Here is a 22,472-nt window from a genome sequence, read left to right on the forward strand (position 1 = left end):
TCCAATAAAAAAATTATTTTATTACGTTCATAGCAATATTATAGAAAATAAAAAAAGTTATTTTAATATTATAAAGTACAAACAAAATATTACATGTCAAAGAAAAATATTTAATCGTTCTTATAATTTTCCTCATTGTCGTCGATATTGAACTGATGAATAAGGCGATATCAATATCGCCTTATTCAGTCGAGTCGGCCTGAGGGGCCTACGAGGGGGGGCATAGCTACTACCGTATCCGATTTGAGAGTACGAGCTAAGCGGTAGTAAGACCTTTGAGAGGGCGCGAGTCCTTCTAAGAAATCAGACCATCTGGCATCTCGGACTTCGGCGATGCGAGACTTTACGTCGCGTTGTAGGGCACGCATTCGAGTACGATTTTCCACTGTAGGATACCTATCGTAGGCGCGGATCGAAGCGTTCTTAGCTCTAAGGAGTTCCCTAATATCGTCGGGCAATTTGAAGCGGTGAAGGAAGTCCTCCGCCACAACTTGCTTCGATGACCTATCTAATGTCGAGGTGATGTGTGACATTACGATGTCTATGGCTTCAGCGGTATCCTGAGGAGACGGGGTAGAGTCCGGGCTAAACGGGAGCGATGGTGGATCAGATTCAGCCAGGCTAATGCCCAGCGTGTGCGAATCCACCACAGTCCTCGTGACGGGAACGGAATCGGGAGCGCGACCGAGCTTCATAATGACGGGGCGGTGGTCTGAATCTAACTCTAAAACTACTTCGATCGAATGTAAGCGCAGAGTTACGTTTTTTAATAACGCTATGTCGAGTATATCCGGGCGATGCGCGATATTTAGCGGGTAGTGAGTCGGGGTTAGCGGAGCGATGATATCGAAGGCGAGATCATCGACTAACGCGTTGAGCCGCCTGCCATTAGGGGTTGTGGTGTGTGAGTTCCACCTGATGTGTTTACAATTTAGGTCGCCCGCCAGAATGACAGATCTTCCCATGCCGAGTAGCGCCTCGATATCACTGCTTAGAACGGATAAATCCTATAAACGACAGCTGATGTGCAGTAAAAGATCACAATAGACTAAGCACTCTATCTCGCTCACACCCGCTTGAACAGTTGTTACCTCGCGCTCGCACCTACAGCGGGCTCTCAATGTGTCTGGCAAGATGTAAGAACCATTAAAACTGTCCGGCTATTGGGGTAACATATTTTTATAAGTCCCTAAGTAACATATATAAAATTTAGCTTTTATAGTATAACGAAAGTATAATTAAAATTTATTAAAGTTTAAGGGTGTCTGGCAGGGGGTAACAACTGGAAAAAGTGTCCGGCAACGGATATCATGATTTCTAAAGATATTCTGGAGTAAATATTTAAAAAAAAAACCTTTATACTTTAACGAATTTAAGGTACTATTTTATATACCTTTACTGCCTGTTACCTGCCCAAGTAACCACAATCGGAACTCTATAATCACGGGTCGTTCTTACCTGTGTTGGAGACATACACAGAGAAACTTTCAGCTTTTATAAAATAACGAAGGTCTGGCTGTCGCGGGCTCTTGCTCTACAACGTATTTGACACCGAACTAGTAATCCATAATTTTGAAATGATTATACCGAGTTGTAGTTTCGTTCGGTCTTTGAAGATCACACTATATAATCAATTCCGAATGCTTTAGTATGTATTACTATAAAACTTAACTATAAAATTGTCGTTTAGTGTACAGGAAGTTAAAGTACCTACTTTTTTTTTGGAAATATTTCACAAGATATGTACCAGTATTGTAAAACGACAACTCCACAGTTTGTTGACGACAGACCTATTATTTTGTTGAGTTTGCGCTAAAGAACAAAATGTACCTACCTGACACTTATGTTCTCGTTATTAAACAAATTAAAATGATAAGTCTCTATTTTATCAGGTGTTTATGTACACGTAGATCATTTTATGTTTATTAAACATTTTTTGAAGGTAAAGAACCAAGTTCAAATACCGTCTTTATTAATGTTATCTATTGTTATCACAGGCACCTGCAATTTTGGAACTTATGAAATCATTTGGATGAAACATCACATTTTCTTGTATTTAGACCATAATACCTAATAGTAGTAGGTATCTATTATATTTTGTCTAGCATACGAACTATCCGAAGTCCGTTGTCCAACTTGAGACAAGTTAGATATTAAGATTTATAACTTTTTATGCATTTTTTTTTTGTAAAATTCACTGCATTTAAGTAATGGTATATACATATCTACCGCGATTAGGATTCACTTCAACCTCGTCTACACATATTTTGAGCTAATAAAAAAAACGCAAAAATGGCAACAAAATTTTTATATATTGATATATCAATATCGCTTTTTGTTACAATCAATTCATGTTGTTACAGGTGGACGTCAATTTGTATGCGATGATATTTGGTGAAAGCGTTCTGAATGACGCCGTCGCTCTTGTACTTAGCGGGTAATATTTTATTTATAATTATTTGAATATGTTATTATACAGTGTAATTTGAAATTAGAAACAGGATAGAATTCATGCAAGATCGGGAGACATTGAATATTCTCTTTTTCCTCCTCTAAAATATGTCCTAATATTCCTAATACATATTATATACATCCCATATACTTTTCGTGTTTTATTAACGATTCCAGTACATTTTTACTGGTGGTAGGATCTCTTGTGAGTCCGCGCGGGTAGGTACCACCACCCCGCCTATTTCAGCCGTGAAGCAGTAATGCGTTTCGATTTGAAGGATGTGGCAGCCGTTGTAACTATACTGAGACTTTAGAACTCATATCTCAAGGTGGGTGGTGACATTTACGTTGTAGATGTCTATGGGCTCCAGTAACCACTTAACACCAGATGGGCTGAATTATTTTGTTATGATTTTGGTTCATAGGAATAAATCATAAAATAAATCAGCATACATGTCAGACTACGGGCAGTCCGTAGTCCGATGAACGTTGATAATAGAAAGTGAAAGGAAAAATCTTAAATTTAAATTATCTAATTGTAAACCATTACTGAAAAAAATATCTCCAGAACATTGTATCTTTTCCGAGCTTATTTTACGTTGTATAAAAGGCACACCTTTATTGTCCTCACCATAATTGTTTACCTTGATTCGACGTCAGACTAATAGACGTGTGAACAGAATTGCCATAAGATAAATACAAAAAAATGTGTCAGACGTGTGATGACGTGTCGTATACGCAATGAAGTATTCGATCAATAAAACCCCCATAGTTTGCGTTACGATTGTGAGCGATAACCCGTGAAATCGAAACAGCATCACGTGACGTGAAAACAAAATAAAAACGAGTTTTAAAACTATACATACGGGCGCAAAAACATACGTAACAACTTCAAAAGATATAAACAGAATAAATGTCAAACAGGAAAAGCATATAAACCTTATAAATAGTAGTATATTATTTGATCTATTTTAATACAGTGTTTAAATTAAATCATTATAATTAAAAAGGTCTGACTTTGTAATGACACAATCTAAATTTTATCGTTGCGATTTATCAAAAAATAATCTTCCAAAATCTAATTTGGTTGTGATCGATTTCATCATAATTTTATATATTGAATGAATTATTTCTCCCTTTTAATAGATCGCAATTTTTTTGTTTTTTTTTGTATGGCGTGGACTAGTCAACTAGCTCACGGCCTCAATTCCGCTACTCACTTTGAGACTAAAGGTCTACACGTCTTGAATGTTTTAGCAATTAAACAAATTAAAAAATTTGTGCACCGCTCGTTATGAGTATACACCGATTCTTAAGCACCGACCTTCAGGCAACGACGACTTTGTGACAAAAAATATTCGAAATTATTATTGTTATTGAGATATGTGAGAAGGCACTTAGTAATTAACCGTTTTATTTCAGAGCGATACAAAACTACGAAACGAGATACTCGCATGACGGCGGCTTCGAAATATCCGGTTTCCTAGGAGCCATTGGGGATTTCATAGGAATATTCAGCCTTTCTCTGCTAGTTGGTGCTCTGATGGGATGTTTGACAGCATTGATATCCTTTTAAACGTGTCCCAATAAACGCAAATAACCCACGCTTATGCGAAACGATATTACAAATACCTACGTGTTATGTTCTTCTTGAACTTGTTTCAAATGAATTTATTTATGGTCGATTCCGGTGTGACCTTGTGACGATAATTATCATTATGTTTTTTTAGCTTAGACGTGTAAAGATTTTTAGTGAGCATCTGTTGTTAGGTTGTTAGGTTTTTACTGGTGGTAGGACCTCTTGTGAGTCCGCGCGGATAAGTACCACCACCCTGCCTATTTCTGCCGTGGAGCAGTAATGTGTTTCGGTTTGAAGGGTGGGGCAGCCGTTGTAACTATACTGAGACCCTTAGAACTTATATCTCAAGGTGGGTGACGCATTTACGTTGTAGATGTCTATGGGCTCCAATAACCCCTTAACATCAGGTGGGCTGTGAGCTCGTCCACCCATCTAAGCAATAAAAAATATAAAAAGGTTATCTGTTTCCATAGAAACACAATGTGACTGCCGCCTCCGACCTTGGGACATAAACACAAAAGACTGTCTCGCCCATCGAACCCTTCCAATTAAATTATAGCTATTTCGGTAGGTAGGCCAACATTAATTACGATCACTCCACTCAGCTTAATTAATCAATTAAATAATACTTAAAACATAATTTGAATTATGGACAAAACGATTTAAAAATAATGCGTTTCTAGTTTGTATATCGATTAAATGAATTGTTAAAATCGATTTTTCCCTATTGTATTTCACGATCGTTCTATTTTTGTCGTCTCTTTACCGAATAGTCAGGATGGCAAAAATTATACTCGAAAAAAATGTATTAACTTTTATACGATACGATTTAAACCACGACCTCGTGTACCTGAGTGACTCCAATAAACAATTAACACTAGATGAACTATAAGCTCGTTTGTCCATCTATAGCAATAAACAAATAGCTTTATATTTTTGACCTTTGTATCAAGTATGCCTGACATATTTACCGCATCGCAAAAATGTTTTGTTTTTGTTTCGAAGGCAAAGCCCATAGATATGCATCGTAAATGCCACTACCCACCTTATCCTAGTAGGTGGGGTCGGCACAGCTAATATTTCTCTTCCATTCTCTTCTATCAGCCGTCATCTCAACACTTACTCCTCACTCTCTCGGCCTCTTCCCTCTCTACGTTGCACTATCATTTCCATAAATTGATTATCTATACATATAAATAAAATTGGAGTGTCTGTTTGTAATATTGAAATAGCCTCTTTTTACTACAATGCATATGAATATATATACGGTACATACACCAAAATTTTTTTTTTACAATTTTTGGCTGTCTGTCTGTCTGTCTGTCTGTTTGTTTGTTCCGGCTAATCTCTGGAACGGCTGAACCGATTTTGACGAGACTTTCACTGCTAGTAGCTGACTTTTTTAGACTAGCTTCGCCCCACGGTACAACAATAACTGCGGGTAACATCGCGGGACTCAGCTTTCAATAATAAAATTTAATGTTTCCGAAGCGAAGCGAGGGCGGGTCGCTAGTTATTAGATAAAATTACTATTACGTAATATATATTTTTTGTGTAGTGTGTCTTTTGTATAACAATTATAGTTTAGATGTAACATATTAACGATCCTTAACGCATAAACAAATGACTAAGTTCACGCACGTCCGCGACTGGCCCCTGCTCGAGTCTGCGTTGTTCGTGCTGATGTCGTACGCGGCTTTCCTTATCGCTGAAGTCTGCGAGTTGACAGGTAACGTACCTAATCCCATATCTAATCCATACATCAGCTCGCTGAGTTTCTCGCCGGGTCTTCTCAGCGGGTCGCGATTCCGATCCGGTAGTAGATTCCTTCGCGAAGCAGCAGCCCTTGAGCTGTTAGATCTGCTTCGGAGGCGCTCGGGCAGTTGTTAGCAAATCCCATCTCTCCTGGCCGAGCCTTTGCTCGCACACCTATCCTGGTGGAATTGAAAAGGCCTTCAGGCCACCAGTAATGCTTTCTTTCTACAGGAAAAACGCATAAATACATATGTATTTATGTATTGATTACAATAAAATTATCATCGGTCATTAGAATCAATTAGGTCAGATCCGCTTTCAGCGAGAATCAGATCCGTTTAGTTTGTCTAATCATGTAATTTTAAAACTGTCCATTTTTAGTAACTGAACCGATATTAAAGTTTATGCTAATAGAGAATTATTATCTGATATTTTTTCACTATGATGTATGTGCACTAATCGCCTACCACTAATCGCCAGGGCTGTGCAAACTACATACCTTTGGGGGCTAATGAAATTTACTACAAAAGCTTGAGGACCGCAGAAAAAAAAATCGGTTTTCAAGTAAAAAAAACTTATAGGGTAATAAATATTTTCCGGGATTTCCCCAAATAATAGTAAAAGTAAGCTTAACTTTTAAATGATGTCATGGGAATGGAGTGTCACAAGAATAAAAATAAACTATACCAAATATAATGTTTCGACAAATATTTCAATTATCCAAAACTATTTTCTGATTAAAATTTGCGTTGTGGGTCGCACGAAAACGGGCGATTGTTTGGACAGCCCTGCCTTAAACCTACACTTATATGACAGCCCTATAACCGAGATAAGCGCGAATCGCTGGTTCTCGACAAACCAGTCACATTTTCGGTCGTCCAGAATAGAATCCCGTTTAAGTGTTATTATAAAACGGCGTTCCAGGTGTGGTAGCGGTCCTGTTCTGCGGCATATGCCAAGCTCATTACACTTACAACAATTTGTCGTCCGATTCACGCAATCGAACCAAACAGCTGTTCGAATTGCTCAACTTCCTGGCGGAGAACTTCATATTCACGTACATCGGGGTGTCGATGTTCACGTTCCCGAAGCACCATTTCGATCCGTGGTTCATCATCGCCGGATTTGTATCCTTTACAAGATTTTTTACTCTGTGAACGTTTAATCGTGTACTGTTTTCGATAAGTCAGCTTCCTTTATGTCGCGAAAAGAAAGTTCATACATACATTTTTCGTAATTTATATAATAAAACTAAGTCAATATATAATTAACGGCCGTTTGGTGTAGTGATAAGTGACATGGTCACTACACAAGGGGGTCGCGGTTCGAATCCCGCCAAGGGTCGATATTTGTATGATAAATATAAAATGTCTTTTCCAGGGTTGTGGATGTATATTAAATATATGTATCTGTATAATAAAAATCTTATATTTATTTCCGTTATCTGGTACCTGTAACACAAGTTCTTTACGAACTTAATTAACGTGTGATCGTTAGTAAATATATATTTATTTATTTATTATTTAATATGCCTATTGGTTTCCTACAATTCAAATATTCTATCAACGTGGAAGAGCAATACAATAACTTATTTAGAGTACGTATTGAATTGAAAAATTTGGTACCTGCCTGCGGGATTTGAATACCGAAATGGTCATATCGCTGGATACGACTGCACCAGACCTCTTATCGTTTAGGCCAAGACGACTTGAAATATTTACGCTGGCCGAAACTGCAAAACTTTCGGTGTAATTTTCAAAAAACGAACACGAATGGGCTTAATACATGTTCATAATAATAACGCTGTGAACAAATAATCGAATACTCAACTATATGAAGATGGTTGGTACGGTCGTTCTAAAATAAAATCGAGATTTCGCTCTCGTATCCCGCGGTTGGTGGGCGTCACTAAATTTGTAAAGTGCTACAAATAATAAAATTGTAGTAAAATTTTAAAATGTATCGAATTTCTTCATTAGATTTACTCATCTTGACAGTTACGAAAAATAAATAAAAATCACACATTTTCCTAATTTGAATTTAGAATTATCTTCTTTAAAATTTAAACTTTTAATGATACCAACCAGCCAGATACAAATAGTATAGCCAAAGAGGTTTTGTTACAAGTTCATACATACTACAATGCGAAAAGACTTTTTTCCCCAACCTATTATATAAAATTAATTCAGAAATAGTCTCCTCAACCGATCGACAGATAACTTCAATGCTCGGCCGCGCGGTTAACATATATCCGTTGTCATTCCTGTTGAACTTAGGACGGAAGCCGCCCATACCGGTGAACTTCCAACACATGCTCTTCTTCTCCGGTAAGTCACTCACGACTACTGTTTCACAGTAGATTTTTTTTTTTATTATATTCATATAAGAAAAGACATTTTCAAGTTTTATTGTGCTTCATCATTATCTTATCTCGTCTGATACAAATCTCGTCAATTAGTGCGACTCGAAAAATGTTTATTAATTAATATTATCTTTCTTTGCTGTCAGTTAAATCTATTAAAAATCTACAAAATAAATGTACCTACCTAGTAAATCAAGCTAAAAGCAATGCTCAAATTCATTCAAGTTAGGTGAACCCGAAATTATAATCGTGTAAGATGCGATAATGCTTTACGCATTCCAAAACCGTGTATAACATGTAAAAAAAAAATAGTATTTAAAAAATTGGTTTGTGCCGTCTGATCGCATTTTTTTCATAGATTTATATGATCGACACTCCGTTTTTTTATTAACTAGTTTTAATGAGACTTTATTTTTTCTTCATTACTCTATATAGTAATCTAATAGTCACCTACAATTCTTTCTGCAAAATATTGGTAATCCACACACTTAATTGCACTTTATAACCTTTTTTAATAGTTTATAAGCCAAACCACCTTTATTTAATATGACGAAACACAACAGAACAAAATAGGTTATAACAAATAGCTTACATCAGTATCACTCATATTTTAGGTATTTTTTATTCAACCTCTTTTTAAGATGTGTGTGTGTGTGTGTGTGTGTGTGTGTATGTGTGTGAAACACAACAGAACAAAATAGGTTATAACAAAAGAGTTTACATCAATATCAGTCATATTTTCGATCTTTTTTATTCAACCTCTTTATATTATGTGTGCTTGTATCTAGGTATTTAAGTATAAAATACGTAAATTATCATAGGACTGCGCGGTGCTATGTCGTTTGCTCTCGCTATACGTAACACGGTGTCGGAGGCGCGACAGGCGATGCTGACGACCACCTCAATGATCGTCATCGCGACGGTCGTGCTCCAAGGCGGCGCTGCCACACATGCCCTGGACTACCTTCGTATTCCAACCGGGTGTGTACCAACTTATGACCATTCTAAATGTAATAACACAAACACAAAGGGGATTGCCCACTCTCCATAGTGTGCTAGGCCCAAGATGGACATCAAATATTACTATAAAAATGTACTGATTCAAGTTCTTAAATGTATTGGATATCTAAAAAATATATTGAAATTGACGCCACTATTATAAAAAATATAATAAAAATAAAAACTCGTTTTGAGGTTAATTTTCTATATAAATACTTCAAGAACATTTCTTTTCTTAATGTTTATGATGTTCCTAATGTATTTTTATCCAATAGGGTATAAAAACACACTTAATTCTTTAAATATCTATATTTTCTTCATCTTCATACACAATTAGTATCATCTAAAGATAGCAAAGGAGAGCATATACACGGTTTTAAATCTCGGTCAGGGTAAAACCACAATTCACACAATGTTTTTTAGTCGTAGTATGAAACGTTATTGATAAAAGTAAAATAAATCGAAGAAAAATCAAAACACATCCATTTTGTACGCAAGCACAACACCACAAGCAGCAAGCGAAGTATCAGTCAGTCAGATTAAATTCAGTGTTGTCAGTATAAACAAAAATAATTACATGAAATTCATATATCGATTATTTTTTTAAATAACCGATAATTGATTTATATCTTAATCTTTTTTTACGAGTACACATTATTTTTTATGTTTTTGTTTTAGTTGTACATATTTAAATAACAATACTAGTAAAGTTTTTTTTATTGCTTAGATGGGTGGGCGAGCTGACAGCCACCCTGGTGTTGCTAAGTGGTTACTCGAGCCCACATACATCTATAACGTAAATGCGCCACCCACCTTGAGATATAAGTTCTGAGGTCTCAAGTATGGTTACAAGTTAAAGTCCAATGGGTATGTCTTCGATGTTATTTTATGTGCATAAAATCCATTAAAATCGTTTGATTAATGATAATACTTAAAATGATTTATTTATATGTTTTATTTATATACTCAAAATATTTACTTCATACGTAAAAGGATTTGAAGCTGGCAATATTTTTCCCGCAAAAATAAAAATCCTTGTTTTTTCAATAGAGTTACTTTTTTTAAACTACTTATTGTAAACTATAGTGGCGCTTATTTGCAAGAAAGTAAATGCATATTTATTTATGACAAAATTAATGCACTAAGTATTTTTTCTATAATCTATTGTCCGCTTTGGGCCTAAAATGGGCCATCCCCTTTATATAATATATAAAATATTTTCGTTACGGCTCACACACGTTCGACGTCGAGTTTCACGCGTAACTCAATTCTAAACACATATCGTCGTTGTCAAACCAAAATCTGCTATGTGCAAAAACTCTATTTTGAATTAACGAGTAAAAACATTTTCGTATAAAATATTATACGAAGGTGAATATTTAGGAACTATATCAAATGAAAGCTATAGATAAATATTAAAACCATAGACACATAACAGTTTTTTTGTACGGTTGATAGGGCTGTAAACTAAAGGAAAGGTCAAAAAGTAAAAATCTCAAAAAGTGCACATAGCAGATTTTGGTTTGACAATGATGATATGTTAAAATATAAAAAACAAATACGAAATTGAAAAGTGTTTTAAATTAAAACGAATTAATTATAATGGTAATCAAAGACTTTTTTTTAATTTCAGACAAGGTTCGAATGAAGAGAGTGAGGCGTTACCTTATAGAGATGTAAGAAGTGTATGTATTTTTAATGTTCCTTCCTTCACGCTCTTAACAATTTTTCAAAACTATTACTTCACTTCACCTTGATTAGATACAGAATTCTATCTAAATTAGATTTTCTTTTAGATATGTATGTATTATTAAAGTAAACGTAGAACTAATTCATTGAACGATAAATTAGAAACGCGCTTCGGTAATTCGAAGAGAACTAATTTACGAAACATGCTATCATAAATTCACATTTTGTTAACAGATTTAATGTGGCTTTTGTCTCACCGTAATGCTTTCTTGTGAAGTTATTTATTTTAAAAACTTAGTAGTATTTAAGTCTTTTTGTTAAGAAACGAAACGTTTCAAGTTATTATCGTAATTCCGAATCCATGACACGCTTGTATGAGCTGTTTCCGTGTATCCATTACCATAAAAAAAAAAAAAAAATATACAAATACATATTACCAATTTCTTGTTCGTTTGGTGTACTTAGGAAATTGGTAATGTTTCCACGACCATAAGTATCGGACGATTGAATGAAGCAATGCAATACCATTCGCTCTCGCTTCATACGACTAGGCAGAGTGGTTTCATTCGTTCGCACGTGATATTCGATCGCAGGGTCGACGTTTTTAAACACATTGCAATCATTATTTGCGCTAAAGATTATAAATTTTGATATTTTATTTTTATCGTCGTAAGACCCCTTTCGCTCGCAGTAAAGCACATACAAGCCAAATACCGAGCGTTTAATTAATAAGAACTTGTTACGGCAGCTCTACCACGCAACGGACACCGGCGAATCGGTACGTATCACGCCAATATGCACCGTTCACGTATAACAATGTGGGTTTTGTTCATGCTTAAATCGCTTCACGGATTTTCCTCAAACGCGCCCTCCTTGAATTAGTCTTAATCACGTTTGAGGAAGATTTGTATTCATGGACTCATTAAAACGTGTTATGTTTATTGTTAAATGTTATATAAATCAGCGAAATTTTGAGAATCGAAACTCTAAGCTCGGTCTCGTGCACAAGGCGCATTTTACCAGATACATAGTTAAATTTAATCGCGTAGATTTTCAAAATGGGACGGCCCTGTTTCTAGGGTTCAAAACGAGATTAAACTGTTAATTTGTTGTTCAGCCGCCTGATATCGGTCTCGGCCTCAGAAATTTGCATGCACAAGGCGCATTTTACCAGATACATAGTTAAATTTAATCGCGTAGATTTTCAAAATGGGACGGCCCTGTTTCTAGGGTTCAAAACGAGACTAAACTGTTAATTTGTTATTGTTCAGCCGCCTGATATCGGTCTCGGCCTCAGAAATTTGGACGGTTCGCAGTCCGGCAACTGCGACAGGGGATCAGTAAGGACATAATATAATGCACGCTTTTGTCTTGCACGGGTTTTATTGGGTGACTAACATACTGAAACTGCATTATCACTGCAATTCCTGCCATATTTTTTTTAAGTACTAAACAAAAAACCAAAGCTAATTAAGCAAGAATTTATATGTGCAGCTGTGGGAATGTACGGACTGCAATTCTGCTGTACTAGTTCTTTGGATCGACATATTTAAGGAAACTGCACATTGAGATTATACTACAGACAAATCCATTAAGTATCTCATTTAAAGCATGTTTAATTATTCTTTTAACTTTAAGCTTTTTGATTTTCTTTTAATGTATAGAGAAGCCGCATGATAGTTAGATGGTCTAATGGAGCGAAGGAAGTGATAATGCCTTGGCAACTAAACGGTTACGATGTATGTACATATTTTGATTTTATTGGTATTTTATTTAAGTGATATCACCCCATTGCATGAGAATGCAGCTGTCAATTAAACTTTGCATGACATGTTACTACGTCACTGTGCAAACACTTATTTTATAGTTACATATTAAATTATATAATTTACACTGACTTTTTCAAATCTCTTCTTTCATATCCTAGAAATTTTCCTATACATATCTGGACAAAAGATCTCTAGTCCTCAAAACTGTTTTCATGTAAATATATTCTAAATTTAGATCGTAACTTCAAACTATTAACTTCTATAATCTTCAACTGTTATAAGTTATTAGAGATCTGTTATTTGAAGAAAGAGCTTTTTATGACATTAATTTTCGAAAACACTTTGTATATCAGGATACACCAAGGGGCGGAGGGGATGCTGGTGGGGGGCAGAAAGCTCGTCTCGCCCGAGTGTGGGGCGCCCTGGACTCTAGACTCCTCAAGCCTCTACTGACTCACGCTCGTCCCCCACTCACGGAGACGCTGCCTGCATTCATGAGACCGGTAGCCAGACTACTCACAACCACCCATCAGTACACGCAGGGAGTAAGTTTATAAGAAGTATGCTAATCCTTCTCCATATATAACTGCAGAATTAAAACATTTCATATTTGGAAGAGATATTTCGTAATAAACATTTTTGACTCATATTCAGCAATACAATAATCGCTTTTAAATGTCGTCATTTGGAGCTACAAAGGCTATTCAAGAAATTTTTATGCCAACTTTCAAGATAAGTAAGTATATTGAAAAACAATGAACTGATACCAACGCCTCTCTATAGCAAAATAGTTGGCAGGCTTCAATTGAAATGGTGTATCAATTGAAAGGGCGTAAAAAACATTGTAGCTCTACGTATTGCCAGAAGCAGCCAGAAGTGACTAGGCAATAGATAGAGGATAGAGGATAGGGGAATGGCAGTGCTGACAAAGTATTTTCAAAGCCACGTGGTAGAACGTAATGGTGGTACTACAAACAATTCGATAATGCATCATTTTCTCAGGTTCAGATTTGTATAAAAGAAAATTCAATAAAATCAATAATAAATTATAGTCCTCGAAGCGAAGCGAGGGCGGGTCGCTAGTAATCGATATTTTTCGCTCAGGATAAATTCTGTTGATACGCACTAACCAAGTCTTTTTTCCGTCCAGAGAATCAAGTAATAATATAAATCATACTACGAAATCCGACCGCGTTTCTTTGTGACCATTACGAAATTATTAATGGAATACATTCACTTATTGAGACAGTTCCGTTTTCTTGTGCGTAAAATTTGGGCAGAATCGGATAAACATAAATGAAAGATGAATAAACAAACAAAGTCGTTCGTTCATGTTCATTTTTATTGAGGACTCTTGAAGCCGGATAAAATCTATATATTATTATTATTATTATATACTAGCTGACCCGGCAGACTTCGTAGTGCCTCAATCGATAAATAAAAGACCTAAACTTTTGTATAAAACAAACTTAGAACCGTCTGGTATTTTCAGATATTAGTTGTGATGTACTCGTTTTTATAATGGCAACACTATGAGAGTATAAAATTATTATTTCCAGGACAATACGCTTCGCAGAACGGACTCTGATTCGGATCTGTGTATCGATGATCCTCAGATACCTTCAAGCATCGATCCACAGGTAGGAACGTGCGCTTACATAACCTAAATGTAAAGTTACAGCTAACTTATTGTGACTTTTAAATGCTATGCAAATAAAACGAAATTTATTTGTGCCAAAGTGAAACCTGAAGCAGTTGAATTATAATTAATTGAACAAAAGAGAAAATCAATTTACGAAAAAATTGTAATGTTATAAATAATTTGACGCGATCAGGATTTATTTCGGTATTTTTACTGATATTATTAATATACATACAATATTATAATATATTTAAGTATATCATTTAAGTTTCTTTTTAAGCTGTCCAAAATTACATAATGTATTATTTACGTTTAATGCTATTTTTTTTAGTACATTTGGTGGTACTTAGTGGTACATTTCTTGTAACGATTTAACATTATAAAAATAATCAGAAAGTGTTTAGAACATATCAATATGCTATTTTGGTTAACGTAGGTGGGCAGAAACATCGTGGTATTAAGCTGAGTCATAACATAAATAACTTCTATAATAAATCACCCTTCAACCCGGAACACATTCTTGCTTCATGGCGACAAAATATGATGGTATTAACCCGTGCGTATATTTATAACGCATGCTACAAGTACTCTACTTTAGAATTAGGTGACTAATTTTGGTAGAGAATTCAGAGAGAATTCATTCATGCAGAAACTATCACGGCAGGAAAGGGCATAATTATATCATTTATGATTCTTTGTATTTGATCATAAAATGCAACCATTTTTCCGCCAAACGACAGAAAAAGCGTAATTGGAGTGTTTTCTTTCGCAAATCCGTTTGACACAGACTTTTGTCGCATTTGTACACCGGTGTACATAATCTTTGATATGATTTGAAGATTTAATATATTATGAAAGGGGTCTAAATATTTTCTAATGGATCTTTTTCTCAGATATTATGTTTCAGAAAAGTATATTTACCTGTTTGATCATATATTACTACATTGTGATGTATGCACATATGTGTTTATAATCTGATATTATATCTTATATGTTTATAGGTTCAAACGTTTTAGTGTGAACTTTCCCCCAGCAGTCTAGGGATATAATGACGACCCTCTGTCGCCGAACACGTTAATAAGCGTGAACAGACTCTATTTTCTACACCTGCAAAACTATGTGCTTTATTACTGGGGGGCTTTTCCCAGGTCGCAAACATCATCCTCTAGCATAGGGATTATTAGGCTAGGGAAAATTTCTGGCCCAGATTGTCCAATTCAACCGCTTTCGAAATCGTTTTCTCCCTCTTCGGGTACATCAGGCTGGAGGTGAGAATAGCATACCTATTTGGAAGCTCCAATATTGACTGAAAGAAGGGACATATTAATCCACTTTCGCCTTAAAGTTCAGATGCCAATTAGAACTTTAGAGAGCTTTCAAAATGATGCTCACTGTGTAAGCAAGATCCCTTACGCAGTGGGTATCAGTGAGCTCAATCGAGAAAGTTGCCGCGAAGTTGCCTTACGTTGCAAAAGAAGCCTGATACGATGTCCTTTTAACAGCAAAGTATGAGAGGGGAAATCCAAAAAGCTTACTGCCTGGTCCACAGGACCTCTAGTGCAGCGGCAACCGACATATTAGCTCTTATTCAGCTTCTAATGGAACCGGGCTATAAGTGCCCGAAAGTAAGCTCTCTCCTTCGATAAGCATTTTTTAGGAGATGAGATGGTTCTAATGGAAGTTGAGGTCGATACTAGTGAGTTTTCAAGCCCCTTGAATTCATGTTAAATATACGTACGAGGCCTCGCGACGTGAAAGCCAAGTATTTTCAAAGACGAAATGTAAAAAGCCGTTAAATAATCGGTAGGATGAATTTTATTTACTGTTCCACAAGGCAAATATATAGAAGCTTTTCCTGAAAGTGTATCAATAAATAATTTCATATGAAATAAAACGTGCCTTATATACAGCCGGTTGGAAGGGATTCCTTTTGCTATAAATTTTTTGAGTCAATATGTAATTATTTGGTAGTCATACCCCCAATATATTAAGCATTACTTGTCAGTTTTGATAACGATATTTATTATGACGAAATAAATTTTATTTGATCCTTCCTTTAAATTGTATCTATTGTCTTTAACTTCTGATAAATCACTTTCACAACTGTTTTTTTTTTAATGAAAAAATGTGAAATTGTGATATTAAGAAATCATATAAATTTATAATTCGCACACACTATTTGTTAACGTCCGCAAAAATAACGTACACAAGTATGTTTATCTACAATAAAACTTTCTCATAAAAACTTAGCGTATTAACAAAAAAATATATGAAAAAAGGTTTTACATTATATTAAAATTCAAAATTTTTACGCATAATTATTTTAAAATTGATGCCATGGTGAAGCGATAGAAACAAGTTTCAGTTTACTCAAGAAAAATGCCTAAAAAATCGCTACAAAAAGATGTGGGTTTTTAGTATCGTTAGTTTTTCTAGTACTATTTCGATGTGGCCCTTCAACCCGCAAACAAATTTCTCAGTGAGTCGCGTTTCCGATCCGGTGGTTAGTTCTACGAAGCACTGCTCTTGCTAGGGCTAATTTTGGCAACTTCGTTAGGTTTGAGACCCGTGAGCTCACCTACTTGTTTGGTTACGCTGACATAGTCTGTCAAGGCTACCAGCTTAGATAGAATTTAAAAAAAACAAAACAAACAAATCTGAACGCTAACTTGCGATAAGGAGCATGTTCTAATATCCTGAATACTTAAAATTTTATCAATTTGCTCGTTTATCAAAGCTTGAATATCTACAAACTCCATTAGGACTTACTGGCACGAACGACAGAGACGACGACCTATGTCACAAGTCTATGTTAACTATATTTAAGCTTACAAACACTACAACTACGCAAAACTTTTAAGGGCATTCTCACAAGTGGTTCAAGCTAAGGTTCCAATACTTAGAGGGTTTAGGGTTTCTTTTACCATAAATAATTTCAAGTCACTCGTGTGATTATTTTTTTACTGTTTTTAACTCGAGTGTATTAATTGTTTAAAAAATATACTTAATTATGAGTTGGTAGTGATTTTTTAATTTAGTTCTGTTCGAAAATATCGATTACCTATATGGAACGATGTAGAAAAATCTATTATGGATATTATTTTTCCAGAGAAATATCGCTACCAACTGTTCCGCATATTATCTAATAAAATATTTCTGTTTATAACATGTACATACATGCATATCAAATTTACGTATATTATTATCACAAAGTGCTTATTGATTATTTTTATTTTGAAATACTGTTAGTAACAATGTGTAAATTGTTTGAAATGTTTTAAATAATTAAGTTGTTTTTTTTCTATTTTGGTTGCAGCTATCAATTAATATAAGGAATGGATATGGGCATGTTTGAGCTTTGTAGTGTTAGTGACCTTCGGCTGTGATATAAACTTTCTCTACATAGTGTACAGAAAAGGACAAATAATAGGCAATTTTCTTTTAATCATTGCACGCAGCAATTATGGCCTGGGCTCGTCGACACAAGGATTTCGGTTGAAGGTATCACCGGAAGTAACATTTAAATAGATTATTGTTTGCGTCATTCATAAAAAGAATAAAACCCTATTTAATTTTGTTGTTAGAAAAAAAAAATTAACTGTCATACGCACTGTGAACGGTAATAAGTGGCAGTTTCATCGATCTGGAATATTTGCAAAAGACAGTTTCTGTTTTTGTTTAAAGTTAAGTATGACATAGTACTGGGTACAAAGATATGAAATTATCAGAAGAATAAGCCATTCTTGAAAATATATTTTTGTAGTATTAGTAATGATTCACATTATGTGATAAATGACATGTTTTTACGCAAAAATGGTGCGCATATTATTATGTTGTTTTAGAAGTTATATATAAAGAACTTCTTTCGTAGCTTATCATCGTTATCATATTATTCATCGTCTAAAACGTATGCATGTATAGTTGTTACTAAGATCATTTGGTGAAAAACCTTTTGGATTGATTTTTAGAATACGTTTTGTCAAATTCAGGAGTCAAATTTACAATATGGTTCAATTTGAATATGCCTAGTTGTACTTAATGATTATTAATTTAAAACCATAGTTGCATATAATATAATAAAGCACTTTGTTTTCCAATTTATCTTTTTACGAGTTTCGCCTTTCCGCAAGTACACAATTATTAATTAAGGCTTAAACACTGAGTGTGACAAAATGTCATCTTTAAAACTGTCCTCTAATTATCTAGTCTGTAAATGTAATTCCTATCCGATAGGAAAATTAATTTAATTTGGGATTATCTTTACGGTTTTTCTTTAATCCATTAAATGGGAACATAAAATGATTGAAATATTTTTAACTTTGGTGTGAAATAGTTTTGATTTAAAATTTTAAAGGAAAATATGATTTTGTTTCGAAGGTTTCGAAAACCAAATTTTTCAAATAAGACTAATTTTAATGCAGTTTTTCAAATTTATTTTAATGTTAATGCACTTTTATGCAATTTACCTATTGCCGTAATCAAATCGAAATTTAATAAAAACCGATGTAATGAAGCAAATGCTTAGAGCTTGTGGCTTTCTAAACTGCATATTAGTAAATATTATATCTGTAATTTTCGTGAAAGAAATAGGGGTCCATTCATATTTAAAAGTTCTGAAAGGGAAGGTGTAAAAGAAACTCTACATCAAACTATTCTTACATAATTTGTACGGTGTGAGCAAACCACTAGATAAAACAACTATGAATTCGTGTCATTTCTAATATTTTTTTATAATATTACTAGCTTTTACACGCGGCTTGTGTCGCGTTCATATAAAGTTAAATATATCCCTTCGGGAATAGTACTTTTATTTGATGAAACATTTTTTTTGTACCCCTGAAAACATGCATGAAAAATCACGTGACGAAAGTGTAAATAAACACAGAAATTCACTTTCGCAATTATAATATTTATAATACTAGTATGATTATTGTACTCCTGTATTCTAGTCCTTTTCTCCTTTTTTTTCCCTTTTCTCTCTTGTAGTGTATTCCTTTTCTAATGATTTTGAACTGTTTAGGAAAACTACATGAAACCTTGTGTAAGAAGTGTTTCTCAGGTCCATAGGTCAAAAATAACTATTTCTTAACATGATCCTGAGATCATCAAAGTCAACAATTAAAGAATGGCCCCTAAAAATTATTTATACTATGTTTTCTATCAAATTTTTTAAATAAAACAATATACTATCAGTGTCTTTTGTTGGATTACATAAGTAAGATTTTAACATTTATAAGGCACTTACAAGAATATTTGTTTGGTCCTGTTACAGTACATAGAAGCATGGAAGTATACCTATTTGCAATGTTAAGAAATCTGTACTTTGAAATAGATCTGCTTAGTTTGTTCCTGTACTTTTATAATTAAATATTTCATATATTTCAAATACTAATTCCAATATGTATGTGTAATAAATTTTTTCTTCAATATTTCGTATTTTTATTTCTGCAGCAGTAAAATATCAAAGTTACATTATGGACTTGAATTTTTTACTATGAACTATCTTGAGCTTGTTTCCTTAATATTTGTCTTATTTCATCAGTCACTCGAAATTTAGTACCATGACCGGGTACAATCCAGCTTGCTGAATCTGCGACTTTCGATCTGTTCTTCATTTGCTGTACTGGGTCTTCACTTCCAGCTTCCAACCAAATACTAGGATTTTCAATATCTTCACGTCTTTCAAATAAATCACCTAAAATGTAAATTACATAAGTATTAAGTTACCCTTACAGTTAACTGTTACAGTTACAGTGGACAGTTAAGTAGTCACTCACAGCACACTGACAGAAATGTAAAACACTGCAAATTACATTTAAAATTTCTAAACATAATCTTTATTTTTGATAAGTCATGCTTCATATTCCACAGGTGAGAGAATACTCTTCTTCCTAATTCTTGTTTTAATAATATAATGACTAAGTTAACACACACTAATTTTTGCCGAAGCCTATATTATTATATGAATGCTGCCTCCAACTTTGAGACGTGGTCAAAGTGTTATTTGCATTTTATAAGGGCTATGCAGTCTTCAAACTAAAAAGCATGAATATTTTATGACAGAAATAATTGGGCTATATATATATATAATAGGACTTGATGATATTCAGTGATCCATGAATCCACAGAGACATATTTGATTAGCATGAAAACAATATTTTTGTAAGTTAATTATTTAATTTCTCTGTATAATAGTATTTTATTATTCATATTAATTTTCAATCGACATTCACAAGGTCTATATTATTAATAAAATAACATATTTCTGCTCTATGAGATCTTGTTTTACTTTATTTAGTACTTAAGAAATGTCATGCAATACCAACACTCAGGATAATAACCAGAATTAAGCAAACTTACTCATTCATAACTGAATGAAACACAAAACTGTTACATAGTTTAGGTACATACAGTCAAAATCTGTTATAACGACATCGAAGGGACTGCTTATATTCAGTCGTAAAAACCGATAGTCGTAACAACTGGTGATGTTTAACGTGTATTGTGCAAGTACAAACAAATCGATAGGGAATTATTGGAAAAATATATTTGCATAATATGCGATTTTTCTTCAATATTAATTTGTTTTCTTTTTCTTTGCGACATTTTGAAAGTTTCACAAATAACTCCACAAAGTTTTGGTGAGTCTTGTGTATAGATAAGTAACAAACTAACTGAAGAGATATGAAGAAGCGGGCTTTGACTCTACCGCATGCACGTGTTTTGTTTCTAAGAATTAGAAAAGACCCTATAAACTAAATCCTATTGTTTTCTTTCCTGATTTTAATAGCCATTGAAGACAAATGTGGATACCTATTCAAATTGTTTACAATACAGCTTAGCCGGTCTTTCTAACAGATCTAGTTCTCCGAAATATAGTTAAATATGGTTGTTTTATGAGGTATGTCATTATTAGCAATGTCGTATAAAGCAATGTTTTTAATAAGGCGGTCATATAGCATTCAGCCGGGACCTTTGTTCTAGGTTATTATAACCGGCATGTTGTTCTAAGCGATGTCGCAGTAAACGGTTTTGACTGTAATAACATAACAGTAACTCTGTTGTGTGACATTTTTTCATTTAACACAATGATCAAACTTACCAGTAATAGCTATTGCTTCTCCTCTTCTAGTTGTTGCAATTACTGTGACATCAGATTGTGTGTGTCCAGGGGTTGGTATCACTTTCACACTATCATTAATTTTGTATTCTTCACCTGTAAGATTATTTTACAAAATTATACTCTGAGTAATATAAAACCTTTCAAAAAATTATTTTAGACAAAGCTAGCTAGCTACCTTTATCAAAAGGGTGCATAAAATATTTTTCTCTAAATGATATACTGAACCCAACAATATGTTTTGCATTTAAAAAGAGATTGTTATTTCCTACATGGTCTGAATGTCCATGTGTTGACACAACATAGTTTATTGCTTCAGGTATCATTTGGTTTTGTTGTAGGGCTGAAATAAGAGTAAAGATTAGTAAAGATTTTGAATTTGAATTGAATTTGAAGATGTTAATTCTCACCAACGTATAATTTTATATTTACTTATACACTTAGCATGTACATGTATTTACACTGTAATAAACATAGAAATGACGTTTGAATAGCATTACGCAGGTGGTGCATAATCATACATAAACTAAAATAAATGTTAATTTTATAAATAACATTTAGGAACAAACACTTTAAAGATACTCAAACCCACATTGGATCGTCGTATTGTTAATATTTTATACCATTTTTTATCTTATCCGCATCCCAAGCTGTCATGGTGTCAACAATAATATTATGCATTCCTTTTATCAGAGTACAACTGCAATTGGCATCTAACTGATCTTTTCCACTCATGTTTGAGAACCCATCAAATAAAACAATAATTTCACTCATTTTTTATCGAAACGTAATCAATTCGAAGTTGATTCAGTGTTGTTAGTAGCACTCAGCTGATGTAGACAGACGACAGCTGAGTATCCACAGATTAGTATATTAGTTACTTGAGTATCTTTTTTTAAAAGGATTTTATCACTGAAGTATGAAACCTATAGGTCTATAGATTTTATGAACTATGACCTTTAGATCAAGTCTTATTTTTATTTATATTCTTATTTTACTGAAAAAACAAAGATGCTGGACGTACCTTCTCGGGATCCTCCAAAAAGTCCACTGAACAAATCTCAGTAAATGACCACCATTTTACTGAGATTATATTTAATCCCATA

At 34.1% G+C, this 22,472-nt stretch overlaps 2 protein-coding genes across 29 annotated transcripts in view; one reads left to right on the top strand and one right to left on the bottom strand.

The window, feature by feature from the left end:
* The window catches only part of LOC101746680 (sodium/hydrogen exchanger 6), a 30,572-nt gene extending 10,897 nt beyond the window's left edge, over window positions 1-19,675 (top strand). For 2 of the 28 annotated variants that reach the window (XM_062668604.1, XM_062668625.1), the window contains 12 exons: window positions 2,364-2,437; window positions 3,874-4,020; window positions 5,659-5,759; window positions 6,710-6,912; window positions 8,001-8,112; window positions 8,969-9,128; window positions 10,780-10,831; window positions 11,584-11,613; window positions 12,500-12,574; window positions 12,958-13,149; window positions 14,164-14,244; window positions 17,705-19,675. In XM_062668604.1, coding sequence (XP_062524588.1) covers window positions 2,364-2,437; window positions 3,874-4,020; window positions 5,659-5,759; window positions 6,710-6,912; window positions 8,001-8,112; window positions 8,969-9,128; window positions 10,780-10,831; window positions 11,584-11,613; window positions 12,500-12,574; window positions 12,958-13,149; window positions 14,164-14,244; window positions 17,705-17,770 — 1,293 coding nt within the window. In that variant the 3' untranslated portion in view covers window positions 17,771-19,675. The other 26 variants (XM_062668610.1, XM_062668605.1, XM_062668608.1 and 23 more) reach the window with 26 other exon arrangements.
* On the bottom strand, window positions 19,662-22,241 carry LOC101736732 (metallo-beta-lactamase domain-containing protein 1). The gene is made up of 4 exons (XM_012695728.4): window positions 21,990-22,241; window positions 21,545-21,709; window positions 21,349-21,462; window positions 19,662-19,941 (listed from the first exon to the last, which is right to left on the bottom strand). The coding sequence occupies exons 1-4, from the start codon at window positions 22,138-22,140 to the stop codon at window positions 19,739-19,741; spliced, it is 633 nt and encodes a 210-aa protein (XP_012551182.2). The 5' UTR covers window positions 22,141-22,241; the 3' UTR covers window positions 19,662-19,738.
* Between the last annotated feature and the right edge of the window lie 231 nt (window positions 22,242-22,472).

Source organism: Bombyx mori, chromosome 5 (genome assembly GCF_030269925.1).
Source record: "Bombyx mori chromosome 5, ASM3026992v2".
Lineage (NCBI taxonomy): Eukaryota > Metazoa > Arthropoda > Insecta > Lepidoptera > Bombycidae > Bombyx > Bombyx mori.